The sequence below is a fragment of the Oncorhynchus clarkii genome, chromosome 19 (genome assembly GCF_045791955.1).
Source record: "Oncorhynchus clarkii lewisi isolate Uvic-CL-2024 chromosome 19, UVic_Ocla_1.0, whole genome shotgun sequence".
NCBI lineage: Eukaryota > Metazoa > Chordata > Actinopteri > Salmoniformes > Salmonidae > Oncorhynchus > Oncorhynchus clarkii.
The window spans coordinates 18892203-18907714 of NC_092165.1; the positions used below are offsets into that span (position 1 = coordinate 18892203).

The 15512-nt window shown below is 42.6% G+C and overlaps 1 protein-coding gene across 1 annotated transcript; it reads left to right on the forward strand.

The window, feature by feature from the left end:
- Positions 1-11544: 11544 nt before the first annotated feature.
- On the forward strand, positions 11545-14970 carry LOC139374155 (G-protein coupled receptor 83-like). Its single transcript, XM_071115163.1, has 4 exons — positions 11545-11991; positions 12471-12596; positions 13339-13472; positions 14268-14970. Exons 1-4 carry the CDS (start codon positions 11554-11556, stop codon positions 14968-14970), a joined length of 1401 nt encoding a protein of 466 aa, XP_070971264.1. The 5' UTR covers positions 11545-11553.
- Positions 14971-15512: the final 542 nt, after the last annotated feature.

Below are 15512 nucleotides of genomic sequence, written 5' to 3' on the forward strand. Positions count from 1 at the left end.
TTTGAATTTTTATGAAATTGCATTTGAATAATTCAGAATCTTTCTAAGGAGCAAGAGAGAAAAACTGAGCTGGACTTCCAACCTCCTGGCATATTAAGACATATTTCCCTCATTACACAGACCCACAAAGAATTCGAAAAAACAAATCAAATGTTGATCAACTCTCATATATATTGGGTGAAATACCACAGTGTGCCATCGCAGCAGCAATATTTGTGACCCGTTGCCTCAAGAAAAGGCCAACCATTGAAGAACAAACACCATTGTAAATACAAGCCATATTTATGTTTATTTATTTTTCCTTTTTTTTGCATTGATTGCCTTTCAGTCCACCACACTACCGCAACTGTGGTGCAATGTGACAGAGCTTGAACTTGTTCTGTTTTCTCACAAAATCGCCTGTAGCCTCAGAACTATTCTGACCTACCAAGCAAAAAGGCAGTAACTACTCATAGCGTGGAACTGAGAAGAATGGCTACAACTTTTTTTAATTGTCCAGCCAAATGAATTCAAGGGAAATTGTTGGAGATGTAGTGATCTGTTGTCTTACTATGAGTTAATGTTTTATTCATGTTGACCCTGACCTCTGATATGACCTTTGACCCTTAAACGGCTGTTACTGCCTTCTTTCTTGGCATGATATGTTACAAATTGCAGGGTAATACCAAAGAAAGAGCAGAATCTGACATTATCATTTGGTAGTTTATTATACTTCTCACTTATGCTATTAATAGAAGAGCAGAGTAATTACTGACAGTGTAACAGAGTTGAAACTGCATCCTTTGTGTGTCTTCCACTAAGATACCAGTTGCATTTTCATAGAGATGTAGGTTCTACGTCATTCACATTACATACTGTGTTTTACAAGTAGACCATGTCTTGTTATAAGAATAGATGTAAAAAGCAGCACTGCTATTGTTTGAATGACATTAAATGATTACATATCTTGAAGTATGACGTAGGGTAAAACAAATTATAAAATGCAAATTAAATGATTTGTATATATTTTTTATGACACTTACATAGACAATTTTGAATAAATAACAGCTTTTAGAATACATTTTAAACATATTTACATTTTGATATTCATAAGAGGACACAAATGACATTTAGCTACAATTGATAAATGCTGAAAAGTATCATATTCATTTCATTTTTAAGTAAAACTTCAGTGCTCTTCCATATCAATCCACATTCCTCAGCAATGCTGTTCACAGCCAAGGCATTCCGGAACTGCCTTCGATTTGCAGGCATCAGAGGACACAGCTTGAGGACAAAGGGAAGCACAGCCGAGAGCTGCCCAGTGACACGAGCCTACCAGACGCGCTAAACTACTTCTATGTTCGCTTCGAGGCAAATGACACTGAAACATGCATGAGAGCACCAGCTGTTCTGGATGACTGTGTGATCACGCTCTCCGCAGCCGATGTGAGTAAGACCTTTAGGACAACAAGGACAACAACCTCTCCCTCAACGGGATCAAGACAAAGGAGATTATAGGTGGACTACAGGAAAAGGAGGACCGAGCACGTCCCCATTCTCATCGACGGGGCTGTAGTGGAACAGATTGAGCGCTTCAAGTTTCTTGGTATCCACATCACCAACATACTAATATGGTCCAAGCACGCCAAGACAGTCATGAAGAGGGCACGACAAAATCTATTCCCCCTTAGGAGACTTAAAAGATTTGGCATGGGTCCTCAGATCCTCAAAAGTTTCTACAGCATCCTGACGGGTTGCATCACTGCCTGGTATGGCAACTACAGTACTGGGGTCAAGCTTCCTGCCATCCAGGACCTCTATACCAGGCGGTGCCAGAGGAAGGCCCTAAAAATTGTCAAAGACTCCAGCCACCTTAGTCATAGACTTTTCCCCTGGAGTGCCAAGTCTAGGTCCGAAAGACCTCTAAACAGCTTCTACTCCCAAGCCATGAGACTTCTGAACATCTAATCAAATGGCTACCCAGACTATTTGCATTGACCCCCCCACCCCCCACCCCCCACCCCAGCCACCCACCCATCCACTCCTTTAAGCCACTGCTACTCTCTGTTAATATCTATGCATAGCATAATAACTCTACCAACATCGACATATTACCTCAATTACCTCGACTAACCGGTGCTCCTGCATATTGACTCTGTACCGGTACCCCCTGTGTATAGTCTCGCTTTTCTTATTTTACTGCTGCTCTTTCATTACTCGTTCCTTTTATTTCTTATTCTTATTCATTATTTTTTTAACTGCATGGTTGGTTAGGGGCTCAAAAGCATTTCACTGTAAGGTGAAAGGTTGTAAGGTTGTTGTAACCGGCACATGTGACTATTAATTTATTTGATGTTCAGCTTCTTGGACTCTTATAGCCCTATTGCTTATTTAGATTGCATGGGTGGACATTGACAGGAATAAAACATAGTATTGACGTGGTTGTACAGTCCTAATGCACCCTCACTTGGCAACTTTGATCTCCAAAAATACTATAATTATCTACGACACATGGATTGGTGGAAGTCATTTTGGCAAAACATATTCTTCCCACATTCATGTAATGATGGAACCAAAGATGACACATTGAGCACACATTTGGCATGCCAAAGCTTGTTGTGCTAATTACATACGCCACCAACAAAGGTTATGGATACAATTTGGGATTTTAACTTTCCTGACCGGGACAGTCACTCAATACTGGAATATAAAAGAAAACAAGATGCCCTGGACATGTGAGTAGATATATTATAAATGAGGTAGCAATGCTGTGTGTGCTCAACCCGGAAAACGAGGGTGTGGGGCCTTTGGCAATTCAGTATGGGGTGCACGATGTAGATTTATCTCAGTTCAATCATGTCAACAGTGGAAATGAGCAGAATGGTACATATAATTTCCCACCAGCATCACTAGTCTTTCAGATAGCTTGTTGAAGCATATTATTAATATCCTTCACACACTCTTGCGTTGCAGGAAGCAAACGACACGTTGTTCCACACACTGCTTGTGATGCTCCAAAACAGTTTTTGATGAGAGTCTGAGTGAACAAAGGAAAAGATAAGGACAACAGAGGACGAGAGGAAGCGAAGGATGATGAAAGAAGACAAGTGTATGACTCACCAGTAGAACCTGTTCAAATGATCGTGAACCAACTGCCATTTTTGGCCAAAGTCCAAGGAGGCGTACAACTGCGAAGAAGAACATAAAAAAAGAGAAAGGATAATGGATAATACTAGGGAAGAGCGTACCCGGGGCAATGAAGCATGACACTCTAGATAGGCTGACATAGCTTTAAACCGACATCATCATTATAGCTCAGACCATTCAGTATAGGCTCCTAAATTACATATAGGCCCTATCCTGTTTCCGGTAACACTTTACTTGACATCCATGGTCATAACCATGTCATGACATATTAATAATGGCGCCGGAGGGAATGGCTACCGTTTTGCTTGCTCCTGTCCAACTTTGCTATTTAGTTTGTTTTTGCACATTTTTTATAACTAATTCTGTGCACAATGTTGCTGCTACCGTCTCTTATGACCGAAAATAACTTCTGGATATCAGGACTGTGATTACTCACCTCGAACTAGATTAATATTTTTTACTTTAATGAGTCTGACACAAAGGATATACTTCTTCCCAGAGATCAGGCCCTCATCCCTATCATTCGCGTGAAGAAAAGCCGGAAATACATGGGGCGGAGGTCTGGATGCCTTGTGAGAATTTGTCGGCGAGAGAGTAAACCACCACTACCCTCTGTATTATTGGCCAATGTGCAATCATTGGAAAACAAATTGGACAATTTACGATTAAGAATATCTTACCATTAAAAACTGTAATATATTATGTTTCACCGAGACTGAATGAGACTGAATGACGACACAAATTATATAGAGCTGGCAGGACAGAGCAGCTACATCTGGTAAGACGAGGCGCGAGGGTGTTTGTCCTTTTGTCAATAACTGCTGAGGCGCAATGTCTAATATTAAAGAAGTCTCAAGGTATTGCTCGCCTGAGATAGAATACCTCATGATAAGCTGTAGACCACACTATCTACCAAGAGAGTTCACATCTATATTATTCATAGCCGTCTATTTACCACCATAAACCGATGCTGGCACTAAGACCGCACTCAATGTGCTGTAAAAGGCCATAAGCAAACAAGAAAATGCTCATCCAGAAGCGACTCTCTTATTGGCTAGCAATGGTGTAAAGTACTTAAGTAAAAATACTTGAAAGTACTACTTAAGTCATTTTTGGGGGTATCTGTCCTTTACTTTACTATTTTTGCCAACTTTTTCTTCACAACATTCTGAAAGAAAATAATATACTTTTTAGTCCATACGTTTTCCCTGACACCCAAAAGTACTCATTACATTTTGACAGGAAAATGGTCCAATTCACACACTTATAAAGAGAACATCCCTACTGCCTCTGATCTGGCGGACTCACGAAACACAAATGCTTATTTTGTAAATTATGTCTGAGTGTTTGAGTGTGCCCTGGGTATCTGTCAGAAAATGGTGGCGTCTGGTTTGCTTAATATAAGGAATTTGTAATGGTTTATATGTTTACTTTTAATACTTAAGTACATTGTAGCAATTGTGTTTACTTTTGATAGGTAAGTATATTTAAAACCAAATACTTTTAGACTTTTACTCAAGTAGTATTTTAATGGTTGACTTTCACTTTTACTTGAGTCATTTTCTATTAAGGTATCTTTACTTTTACTCAAGTATGACAATTAAGTACTTTTTCCACCATGGGTACCGGGGACTTTAATGCAGGCAAACTTAAATCTGTTTTACCTAATTTCTACCAGCATTTCACATGTGCAACCAGAGGTAAAAAAAAAATCTAGACCACCTTTACTCCACACACAGACACGCATACAAAGCTGTCCCTTGCCCTCTATTTGGCAAATCTGACCATAATTATATCCTCTTGATTCCTGCTTACAAGCAAAAACTAAATCAGGAAGTACCAGTGACTCACTCAGTACAAAAGTGGTCAGATGACGTGGATGCTACACTTCAGACTGTTTTGCTAGCACAGACTGGAATATGTTCCGGGATTCATCCAATGGCATTGAGGAGTATACGACCTCAGTCACCGGCTTCCTCAATAAGTGTATCGACGATGTTGTCCCCACAGTGACCGTACGTACATTTCCCAACCAGAAGCCATGGATTACAGGCAACATCCACACCGAGGTAAAGGCTAGAGCTTCTGCATTCAAGGAGTGGGACACTAATCTGGATGTTTATAACAAATCCCACTATGCCCTCAGATGAACCATCAAAAAGGCAAAGTGCAATACAGAACTAAGATTGAATCCTACTACACCGGCTCTGATGCTCGTCGAAAGTGGCCGGGTTTGAAAACTATTACGAACAACAAAGGGAAACTCAGCTGCGAGCTTCCCAGTGACGCGAGCCTATCAGACTAACTAAATGCCTTTTATGCTCGCTTTGAGGCAAGAAACACTGAAGCATGCATGAGAGCACAAGCTGACCTGGATGACTGTGTGATCACACTCTCCATAGCTGATATGAGCAAGACCTTGAAACAGGTCAACATTCACAAAGCCACGGGACCAGACGGATTACCAGGACGGGTACTAAGAGCATGCACAGACCAACTGACAAGTGTCTTCACTGACATTTTCAAACTCTCCTTGGCCGAGTCTGTAATACCTACATGTTTCAAACAGACCACCATCGTGCCTGTGCCAAAGATAGCGAAGGTAACCTGCCTAAATGATTACTGCCCCGTAGCACTCATGTCGGTAGCCATGAACTGATTTGAAAGGCTGGTCATGGCTCACATCACACCATCATGCCAGAAACCCAACAAAGACCCAACAAATCCACAGATGACACAATCTCAATCACAGTCCACACTGCCCTTTCCCCACCTGGACAAAGGAACACCTATGTGAGAATGCTGTTCATTGATTACAGCTTTCAACACCATAGTGCCCATGAAGCTACCCCCATCACTATGCTAAGGACCCTGGGACTAAACACCTCCCTCTGGAACTGGATCCTGTACTTCCTGATGGGCCGCCCCCAGGTGGTAATGGTAGGCAACAACACATCTGCCACACTGATCTTCAACACTGGTGCCCCTCAGGGTTGCGTGCTTAGTCCCCTCCTGTACTCCATGTTCAACTAAGACTGCCTGGCCAAGCACGACTCCAACTTGTGGAGGTCTACAATTTTTTTTCTGATGTCTTGGTTGATTTCTTTTGATTTCCCAATGATGTCAAGGTAAGAGGCACTGAGTTTGAAGGTAGGCCTTAAAATACATCCACAGGTACACCTCCAATTGACTCAAATTATGTCAATTAGCCTTTCAGAAGCTTCTAAAGTCATGACATAATTTTCTGGAATTTTCCAAGCTCTTTACAGGCACAGTCAACTTAGTGTATGTACACTTCTGACCCATTGGAATTGTGATACAGTGAATTATAAGTGAAATAATCTGTCTGTAAACAATTGTTTGAAAAACTTGTGTCATGCACACAGTAGATGTCCTAACCTGTATTTACAGTTGAAGTCGGATGTTTACATACACTTAGGTTGGAGTCATTAAAACTTGTTTTTCAACCACTCCACAAATATCTTGTTAACAAACTCTAGTTTTGGCAAGTCGGTTAGGATATCTACTTTGTGCATGACACAAGTAATTTTTCAAACAATTGTTTATGAATGTAGGCTATATCATAGGCTATATCATTTTGGCAATTTACTTCAAAGGACTTTCCTGAAAGCTACCCCTATCCTTATGGACACTGCCCCTATGCATTTTAATGTGGCATAAACACAACTAGTCACAATGTTTTCATCTGATTGTCAATTACTTACAAAGGCGCGCACATTCGTCCACTCACAAAAAAGAATTGCACTGTGAACACGCAATTTGATGAATGGAAAGAGACATCTATTACAAAACACCAATGTGTATTGTAATGGCATTCTGAAATTGTCATTAGGCTAAAATTGTAGCCGGTGTTGTGCCGTAAAGCTCCCCCCTACCAGATCCCCCTCCCACCCTTCGCGTGAACGCGCACTCAATTCTTCATTGTTGCGACTTGCTTGCTAGTTGGGATTTCTGATCACGTTAGGCAGCGTTTCATTTTATTTCTCATGTAGGTTTGATCGTGGGGGAGGCACTAGTAATGTCTGCAATTTTCGGTTTGGCTATTTGTTTCAAGTGTATTACACCTCTTTGCCAAAATACGTCATCTCTCCCACGTCTTATTCGACAAGTACTCCCTCCTCAGCCTCAGTTTTAGCTTGCCGAACCCCCCCCCCCCTTCTAACTTCCTTAATTTTGTCACTAGAGTCAAACACTTTCTGTGGCACACATCAGAGTCAAATACTTTCTATAGAACAAACTTCACGTCAGCATAGGCAACAAAATGAATAATGAATGTATGTGTGTTATATTAAAACAGAGGAGGGAGTAAAATGTAGGCAAGCAATAAACATTTCAGAACAACTACTAGTCGAATAAGACGTGGGAGAGATTACGTATTTTGGCAAAGAGATGTATATGTAGACTAATACACTTGAAACAAATAGCCAAACCGAAAACTGCAGACATTACAAGGTCCTCCCCCACGATCAAATACTTGCCTGCTGAAATTCTCCCCTCCTTCTATCTTGGGACTGCAAGGCCTGACACACTTCAGAATCATTTTTGGTTACCTATCATGCCCTCTGATGTGTGCCACAGGAATTATTAGACTCTAGTCACAAAAGGAAGTGGTTATTTCAGCAATAATAGTTTTCAGAGCCCTCTACTGTTCTCTCTACCCATCCCTCAATCCCCCATCCCATCATGCTTTTCCCTCATTTTTTTACACTTTTTCTGTTTTAGTTTTTAAGAATGTAGGTACAGTAGTAATAATAAAATAATAATAACAGTAATAAAACTAAAATGTGTACTCTGGGCGAAAAAATAAGAAAGTTCAAATATATAGGTCAACATGAGTTCATATCCATAATCACAGTAAACTGTTAAAATAATATAATATTTTTTTAATAATAATATAATAAACACAACTATGACTGAATGTGTCTCCATGAAGAGTCCCCTCCCCAATAGGCCCCTTCTCCCTCAATAGGACACCCCCAGCACCTCCACCATCCCCATCAACCTCCCCCCCCACCCCTTAACCACAAAACACAATAATGATAATAGAAATGTCAAAAATATATATATACCAATATATATATATATACATACATACACATGTTCACATATTCACAGGACACTCAGCGTATCTCTTATCCTACATCAGATATGCAGGTGACATTGCCACCTGGATAACGGCACATAATCAGCAAGATGGAGATGCTCTTCATCCAAAGGGAATGCCTGCCCAGTCTCAGATGTTAGATAATACGAGATGATCACATGTCATTTACATTCCAACCCTTGTCAACTCCAGATTTGACTACTTGCTGGAATCCCTGCATTCTCAGATTCCCCTCTGTTATTTATCTCTAAATTGTAATTAATAAAGTGTTTCAAAATGCTGTACTTATATTACCATATATGTTAAGATCATCTCTGAGAGAGAAGGCGTGTAATATCTCCAGATGGACGTGTGGTACCCTTCCTCATCCATGCCAACAAGATGTTTCTTCTTGAGGGGTCTTTGCCTTGAAAGTAAGTATAAGAGTATAAGTAATGTACAATTGACCTACTGAAAGTGTACTGACTAAAAGGCAAAACAGAACTGTACAATTATATTATAGCCGTGACGTTGTATACTTGCAAATTGGAATCTTAAGTGTAACATAATTTGGTTGGGGAAAACTGAAATACTGGTATATTCAATTTCTAATTTCATAAATTGTAGATAAAAAAAAACATTTATATGGATCTTTCAAGGTTATCTTTGATCCAACTTCTGACTAGATGGCTACTAAAACACATGTATTTAAATAATTATGTTATAAGAAACCTATACTATTCCCTTGTTCCCTGTTTGCGCAGAAAAATACGTGTAAAGATGTATAGACTACTTAAAATGATGTTTTGCTAGATGACCTGAGCCAACTGTGTCACTTCTGTGGGGACGTGGACAATAATGAGGAAGACACTAATTGGGTAATTAATTGCTTGTTCCCTTCTAAAGGCACATTTTTAGGAGTACGAATTTGTATAAGCAGTAGTATTTCTAGAGGTAGCATCATCCGCTTTGTCTGATAATGAAAAAAAAATGTAATTCAATAAAATGGATTTAATGTTTTAAATATATGACAATTTTTCATCATACATTTCAGATTGGTTGTGACTGCTGCCCACGATGGTTCCACCAGTCCTGTATGAAAGCCATCTCATCATTGGAGGATTATGTCTGCGCTGCCTGTCAGGACGAGGTTAGGCTTGAGGTCCAGGCGACCGTATCACCTGGAAAACCTTCCATAAAAAGTGGACTAAATGTTCAGTCGAGCTGTTGCAGCTTTCCAATATTTCGGATTTCGTCAGGCAAGAAAATAGCCTTGCCCGAAATACTTTCTATAGAACAAACTTCACGTCAGCATAGGCAACCGAAATGAATAATGAATGTATGTGTGTTATATTAAACATAGAGGAGGGAGTCAAATGTAAGCAAGCAATAAACATTTCAGAACAACTGCTAGGTGAATGGGAGAGATGACGAATTTTGGCAGATTTATTTATAGACTAATACACTTGAAACAAATAGCCAAACCGAAAACTGCAGACATTATCAGCGCCTCCCCGCTATCAAACAGACTTAAATAATATCATGAAACGCAGCCGAACATGATCAGAAATCTCAACTAGCAAGTAAGTCGCAACAATGAAGAATTTAGTGCGTGCGCGTTCACGCGAAAAGGAGGGGGGAGATTCTGGCATGGGGCAGCTTTTCGGCACAACACCTATTCCAGTTGTGTGGGAAAGAGAGATTTAGAGCGAGACAGTACACCTGGTCCATGCAATGTGTGTGTATGCGTCTCATGTGGTACACGTTCACGCACTTCTCAAGCTGCTTCAGCGTGTGCATGCATGTGTTGGTGTGATGTAAGTGTTAATGGCTCAGTGACAGACTAAGGTTTGAGTCAAATGGCTGGCCTTTTCATGAGCAGATAGTTGTATCAGACAATTCCCTTAATGTACCAGTTCAGTTCGCTACCTCAGTTCATCTCAGTTCAGTTATAAATCACATATTTCAGTTAGTTATTTCAGACACCAGTTATATCAGATATCAGTTTGATGTATCAGATATTTAAGTTAGTTATTTCAGACACCAGTTATATCAGATACCACAGTTCTTTATATCAGATACCAGTTTGATATATCAGATATTTAGTTATATCTGATTCCCCGTTAGTTGTACCATATATCTCAGTTCTAACAAATACTTCCGTTTGTTATATCAGATACCTCAGTTAGTTATTTCAGACATCTAAGTAAGCTATATCACATATCTCAATGATATAACAGCCTTGGACCAGATACCTTTTATTCAATACATCAAAGTGAAACTATAAGCAAATGTAATTCGATCTCAGGCTAAAACATAGACAAATCAAAGTGTCAAAAATATTCACAATCAAAACAGAAGATTCCACTCAGTGCAATATCCTATCATGCTTGAATCTGTGTCACACTTCCAAGGACAAGTTTTGACCGGGAAAACGTAAAGAGCTGGTCGAAACATTGCTATAAAGAAAACACACACACACGCATGGGAAATATCTGGCAGTGTGCCTCATGTTCTATTTTGATTGTGTGTGCGTGTGCGTGTGCGTGTGTGTGTGTGTGTGTGTGTGTGTGTGTGTGTGCTCTCATAAATATGAATAAAACTTGATGGAATACACTTTTACTTGCAAGTTTGGGAATTAAAGAACAAACTGTCCCTGAATTTCCATAATCAGATCCAACATTTGATGGTGCAAGAGGGATCCCCTCTTGCCTTGCCGTTTCAAAATACGTGTGCAAACAAACATCGTATAATGAATGAGCTGATTATCTCAGTCTTAAATGCATGGGTATCTCTCTTTCTCTCTCAAAGTCAGTCTTTCTCCCTGTTATTTATATTAGATACCAGTTTCATGTCTGTCTGTCTTACTCTCGTCATCCTTTTCATGTGTGCCATTGAGATTTAATTAACGAAAGATGCAAAGGGTCCCTGCACCAAGGGGTAGCGCCATAAATTACCGTGCTACAAATAAGATACAGTAACCCTCAAATCAACAGCTATATACAACAATGACTTTCACATAACACTGCTGTACCTCATTGATCATTGAAAAATTAAACATTTAAGCATTCATACTTCGATTTCTCTCTCTCCCTTCTGCCCCCCCCCCCCCCCCCCCCCCCCACACACACACACACACACTGCGCGCGCATACACGCATGGGTTTAAAAGTGCTGCCAACACACCGTGCGCATCACATCTTCTCAAGTATCTGCGCAGAGAAAACAATGTCCCCCTCTCCTCACGCCGCCACTGATACGCGAGAGGGAGACTGATGATTGGACGTCCGGTGCTTATCTTTATAACCCTCCCCAGCAGACATGCGAGTTGCGTGTCTGTGGCTGTCCCTCACCTATTTGGCCACCAGCCTCGACGGGTTGGGGGCACGGGAATACAACAACTCAACCATTTTCGGCGGGGGTCTATTTGTGGATGCAGAAGGGCTGCTGAACCTGTCAGCTCCGTATACGCCCAACCGGACAAATGTCTTCTCGCTTGACCTGGACGACGGCACGCTCGCAGACTGGCGCTCCATGGCAGTTAAGAATTGCTATGGTGGAGAGTCCCATAACCGGACCGTGAAATCCCTACTGGTCCTGGCTTACTCGTTCATCATTGTCATCTCGCTGTTCGGAAACACGCTGGTGTGCCATGTGGTGATCAAGAACAAGCGGATGCACTCCGCCACGAGTCTGTTCATCATTAACCTCGCAGTGGCAGACATTCTTATAACGCTGCTCAACATGCCCTTTACTTTGGTGCGAATCGGACCGGGGACATGACAACCTCGCTACTGTCTATGGGCACAGGCACAACAAATATCACTGTACCCAAATGACTACACACACACACACACACACACACACACACACACACACACACACACACACACACACACACACACACACACACACACACACACACACACACACACACACACACACACACACACAAGAGCGTCTTTGAAATCTTGCGGTATAAAAATGATATCCATTATTTTTCATCATGGTAGATCAGTGATTATCTCCGGAAAGTGGAAGAACGCGTGGGTTTTTAAATACATTTGAACCAATTTTCCACAGGTGGTTTGGATGATGAGAGTGCTTGCAGTGAGGGGGATATGTTCGTGTTAAATCGTTATATTTAGCACGTATGGATAGGAAGGCTCCAGCTTTTCATCACTCAATCATGCCAGTATAAAACAGCCTTGTCAACATACCTGTGTGGTCTCCCTCAGGTCCGTTTTGTGAATAGCAGCTGGTGGTTCGGGAAGGGAATGTGCCACATCAGCCGGTTCGTCCAGTATTGCTCCCTGCACGTATCCACACTCACGCTCACGGCAATCGCGCTGGACAGACGCCAGGTAGGCTAACTGTCATGCATACAATCGGTGAATATCGTGAATGTCGTGTGTGTACTTCATCTAATTAAAGGATTGCAGTTTGCTTAACCTAGTAAAATAAAAGCTGTAAAGGAAAGCTGTACGGAAAGCGTCAGCACTCGAAAAAGCTTTGGGGAGCTGTCCACGCGGTAGTGCTGAAAGTGCCTTAGCTCAAGAGGTTTCTCAAATTGACTCGCTAATTGTCAGCTTGTAACCAGTGGATCACCAATCACCAGGCCTGACAGTTTGATACAGGCAACAAAAGCCAACTATTCTTCTGTTTTGTCCTCTTAGAAATATATATTTTGGGGGTATAGGTCTTTTTCAATGGAGCGTGACATTAAATTATTGGTTTATTGCCACAGTTTGTGGGACAAGGCAGCTTCCAAGCTATAGGGACAAGTATGTTATTTTCTGCCATCTGCTGTAGTCTATTTTTTCAATTGAAAGAATATTTGACGGTATTCATATTCAGTTGTTTTTCATAGAGTTGTCTTGGATATGAGTGGATATGAGTCTCCTATGTATTTATGAGCTACAGAGCTCAAGCTGAGGTTGAGTCCAATTTTTATCTCAAACTAAAAGTGTGGTTTGTAAGGGAGGAGTGTGGAACAGAGAACAGCAGCAGGTGTGTGTAATGGAGTGTGTGGCATGGAGAATGTGTGCGGCCTGGTGTGTATAATGCGGCCTGATAAAAACACTGTGTGTGTGTGCGCGTGCACAGGTCATTCTCCACCCTCTGAGGCCCCGCATGTCCCCGGCTCGCGGTGTTGTGTGTGTGATTCTTATCTGGGTCATGGCCAGCTGCTTCTCCTTGCCTCATGCCATCTACCAGGAGCTCCTAACCTTCGTGTACAGGTACACACACACACACACACACACACACACACACACACACACACACACACACACACACACACACACACACACACACACACACACACAGACACACAGACACACACACACACACACACACACCTTCGTGTACAGATAACCACACACACTAAATTGATAGAACAAACACTTCACCTTTGTGTACACAATAACCACCAGGTATTCTTTTCTCACAGTTCTCTCTTCCCTCCAGCCTCTCTCACTCTCCCTACATTTATCATTCAATGTTTTGTTTAGGGGTTTCCAATGTTGTTGCTGTTTCTCTTGTTGACTTTTCATGACTGTATTCTTCTCTGTGCTATACTCATAGCTGGTTATGTGCTCTCTCTCTCTCTATCGTCCTCCAATCTCCTTCTCACTCTCCCCTATCTTCCCCTTCTTCTCACTCTCCCCTATCTTCCCCTCCTTCTCACTCTCCCCTATCTTCCCCTCCTTCTCACTCCCCCCTATATTCCCCTCCTTCTCACTCTCCCCTATCTTCCCCTCCTTCTCACTCTCCCCTATCTTCCCCTCCTTCTCACTCTCCCCTATCTTCCCCTCCTTCTCACTCTCCCCTATCTTCCCCTCCTTCTCACTCTCCCCTATCTTCACCTCCATCTCACTCTCCCCTATCTTCCCCTCCTTCTCACTCCCCCCTATCTTCCCCTCCTTCTCACTCCCCCCTATCTTCCCCTCCTTCTCACTCTCCCCTATCTTCCCCTCCTTCTCACTCTCCCCTATCTTCCCCTCCTTCTCACTCCCTCTCCAATTTTCTCTCAGTAAGGAGAAGGTGCGCAGCCTTTGTGTCCCCGACTTCCCCGAGCCCTCTGACGTCTATTGGCAGTGCATTGACCTCCTCACCTTCATCCTCCTCTACGTCCTACCCCTCCTCATCATCACGGCCGCCTACTCAACCGTGGCTCGCCGCCTGTGGCGCCGTAATGCTATCGGGGACACCACCACTGCACAGTTCGCTGTGCAGCGGCGGAAGCGGCGGCGCACCCTGGCTATGTTGTTGGTGGTTGTTGGGGTGTTCGCGGTATGCTGGTTCCCTCTGAACTGCTACGTGGTGCTTCTCTCCAGCCAGGCCATTCAGTCATCCAATGCCTTGTATTTCTGTTTTCATTGGCTGGCGATGAGCTCGACATGTTACAATCCCTTCATCTACTGTTGTCTGAACCCCGCCTTCCGCCAGGAGCTAAGGCTGCTATTGGGCATGTGCCGGAGGAGGGGGCGTGGAGGGGTGGGGCCGGTGCTGGTGGCTCCACCCTCCTGCGCACTCTGCCACAGAGCCGCCTGGCCGGAGAGCCGCACCTGTTCTCGGCCGAGTCACGCCTCTTCACACCCGAGCCGCGCCTCCTCTCGGCCAAGCCACTCCTCGTCCTCTCACCAGCTTCCTAAAGACAGGCATGTCCTTTTCTCTGCTAGACATGCCAATAAAACAGACATCCTATCAGTGGAGCCTATAGTAGCTGTCAGTTAACTACAACTACCAGAATGCACTTGGGTTGGGATTGCATGAGTGATTGAGTTTATTTGACAATTAAATACATGTAAAGTTGCTGCATTTGGTGGTGAGTCCTGTTGAAGGACTACGTTATTAGCTAAAGACAGTTGGGGCTCTAGAACAGGAAATGTATTATCTTTTAACTTTCATGACAGCTCCACCTTCGGGAAGAAAGGTTTCACATTGATGGGAACAGGGTGTGGTGAGGTCTGGCAACAAATGCAACACCCAAATGAACAACTACTCTGTTAGCACATATAGTGTACACTGAGTGTACAAAACATTAAGGACACTTTCCTAATATTGAGTTGCACCCCCCCCCCCCCCTTTTGCCCTCAGAACAGCCTCAATTTGTCAGGGCATGGACTCTACAAGGTGTTGAAAGCATTCCACAGGGATACTGGCCCCTGTTGACTCCAATGCTTCCCACAGTTGTGTCAAGTTGGCTGTCAAGTTGGCTGTATATCCTTTCGGTGGTGGAACATTCTTGATACAGGTGGGAACTGTTGAGCATGAAA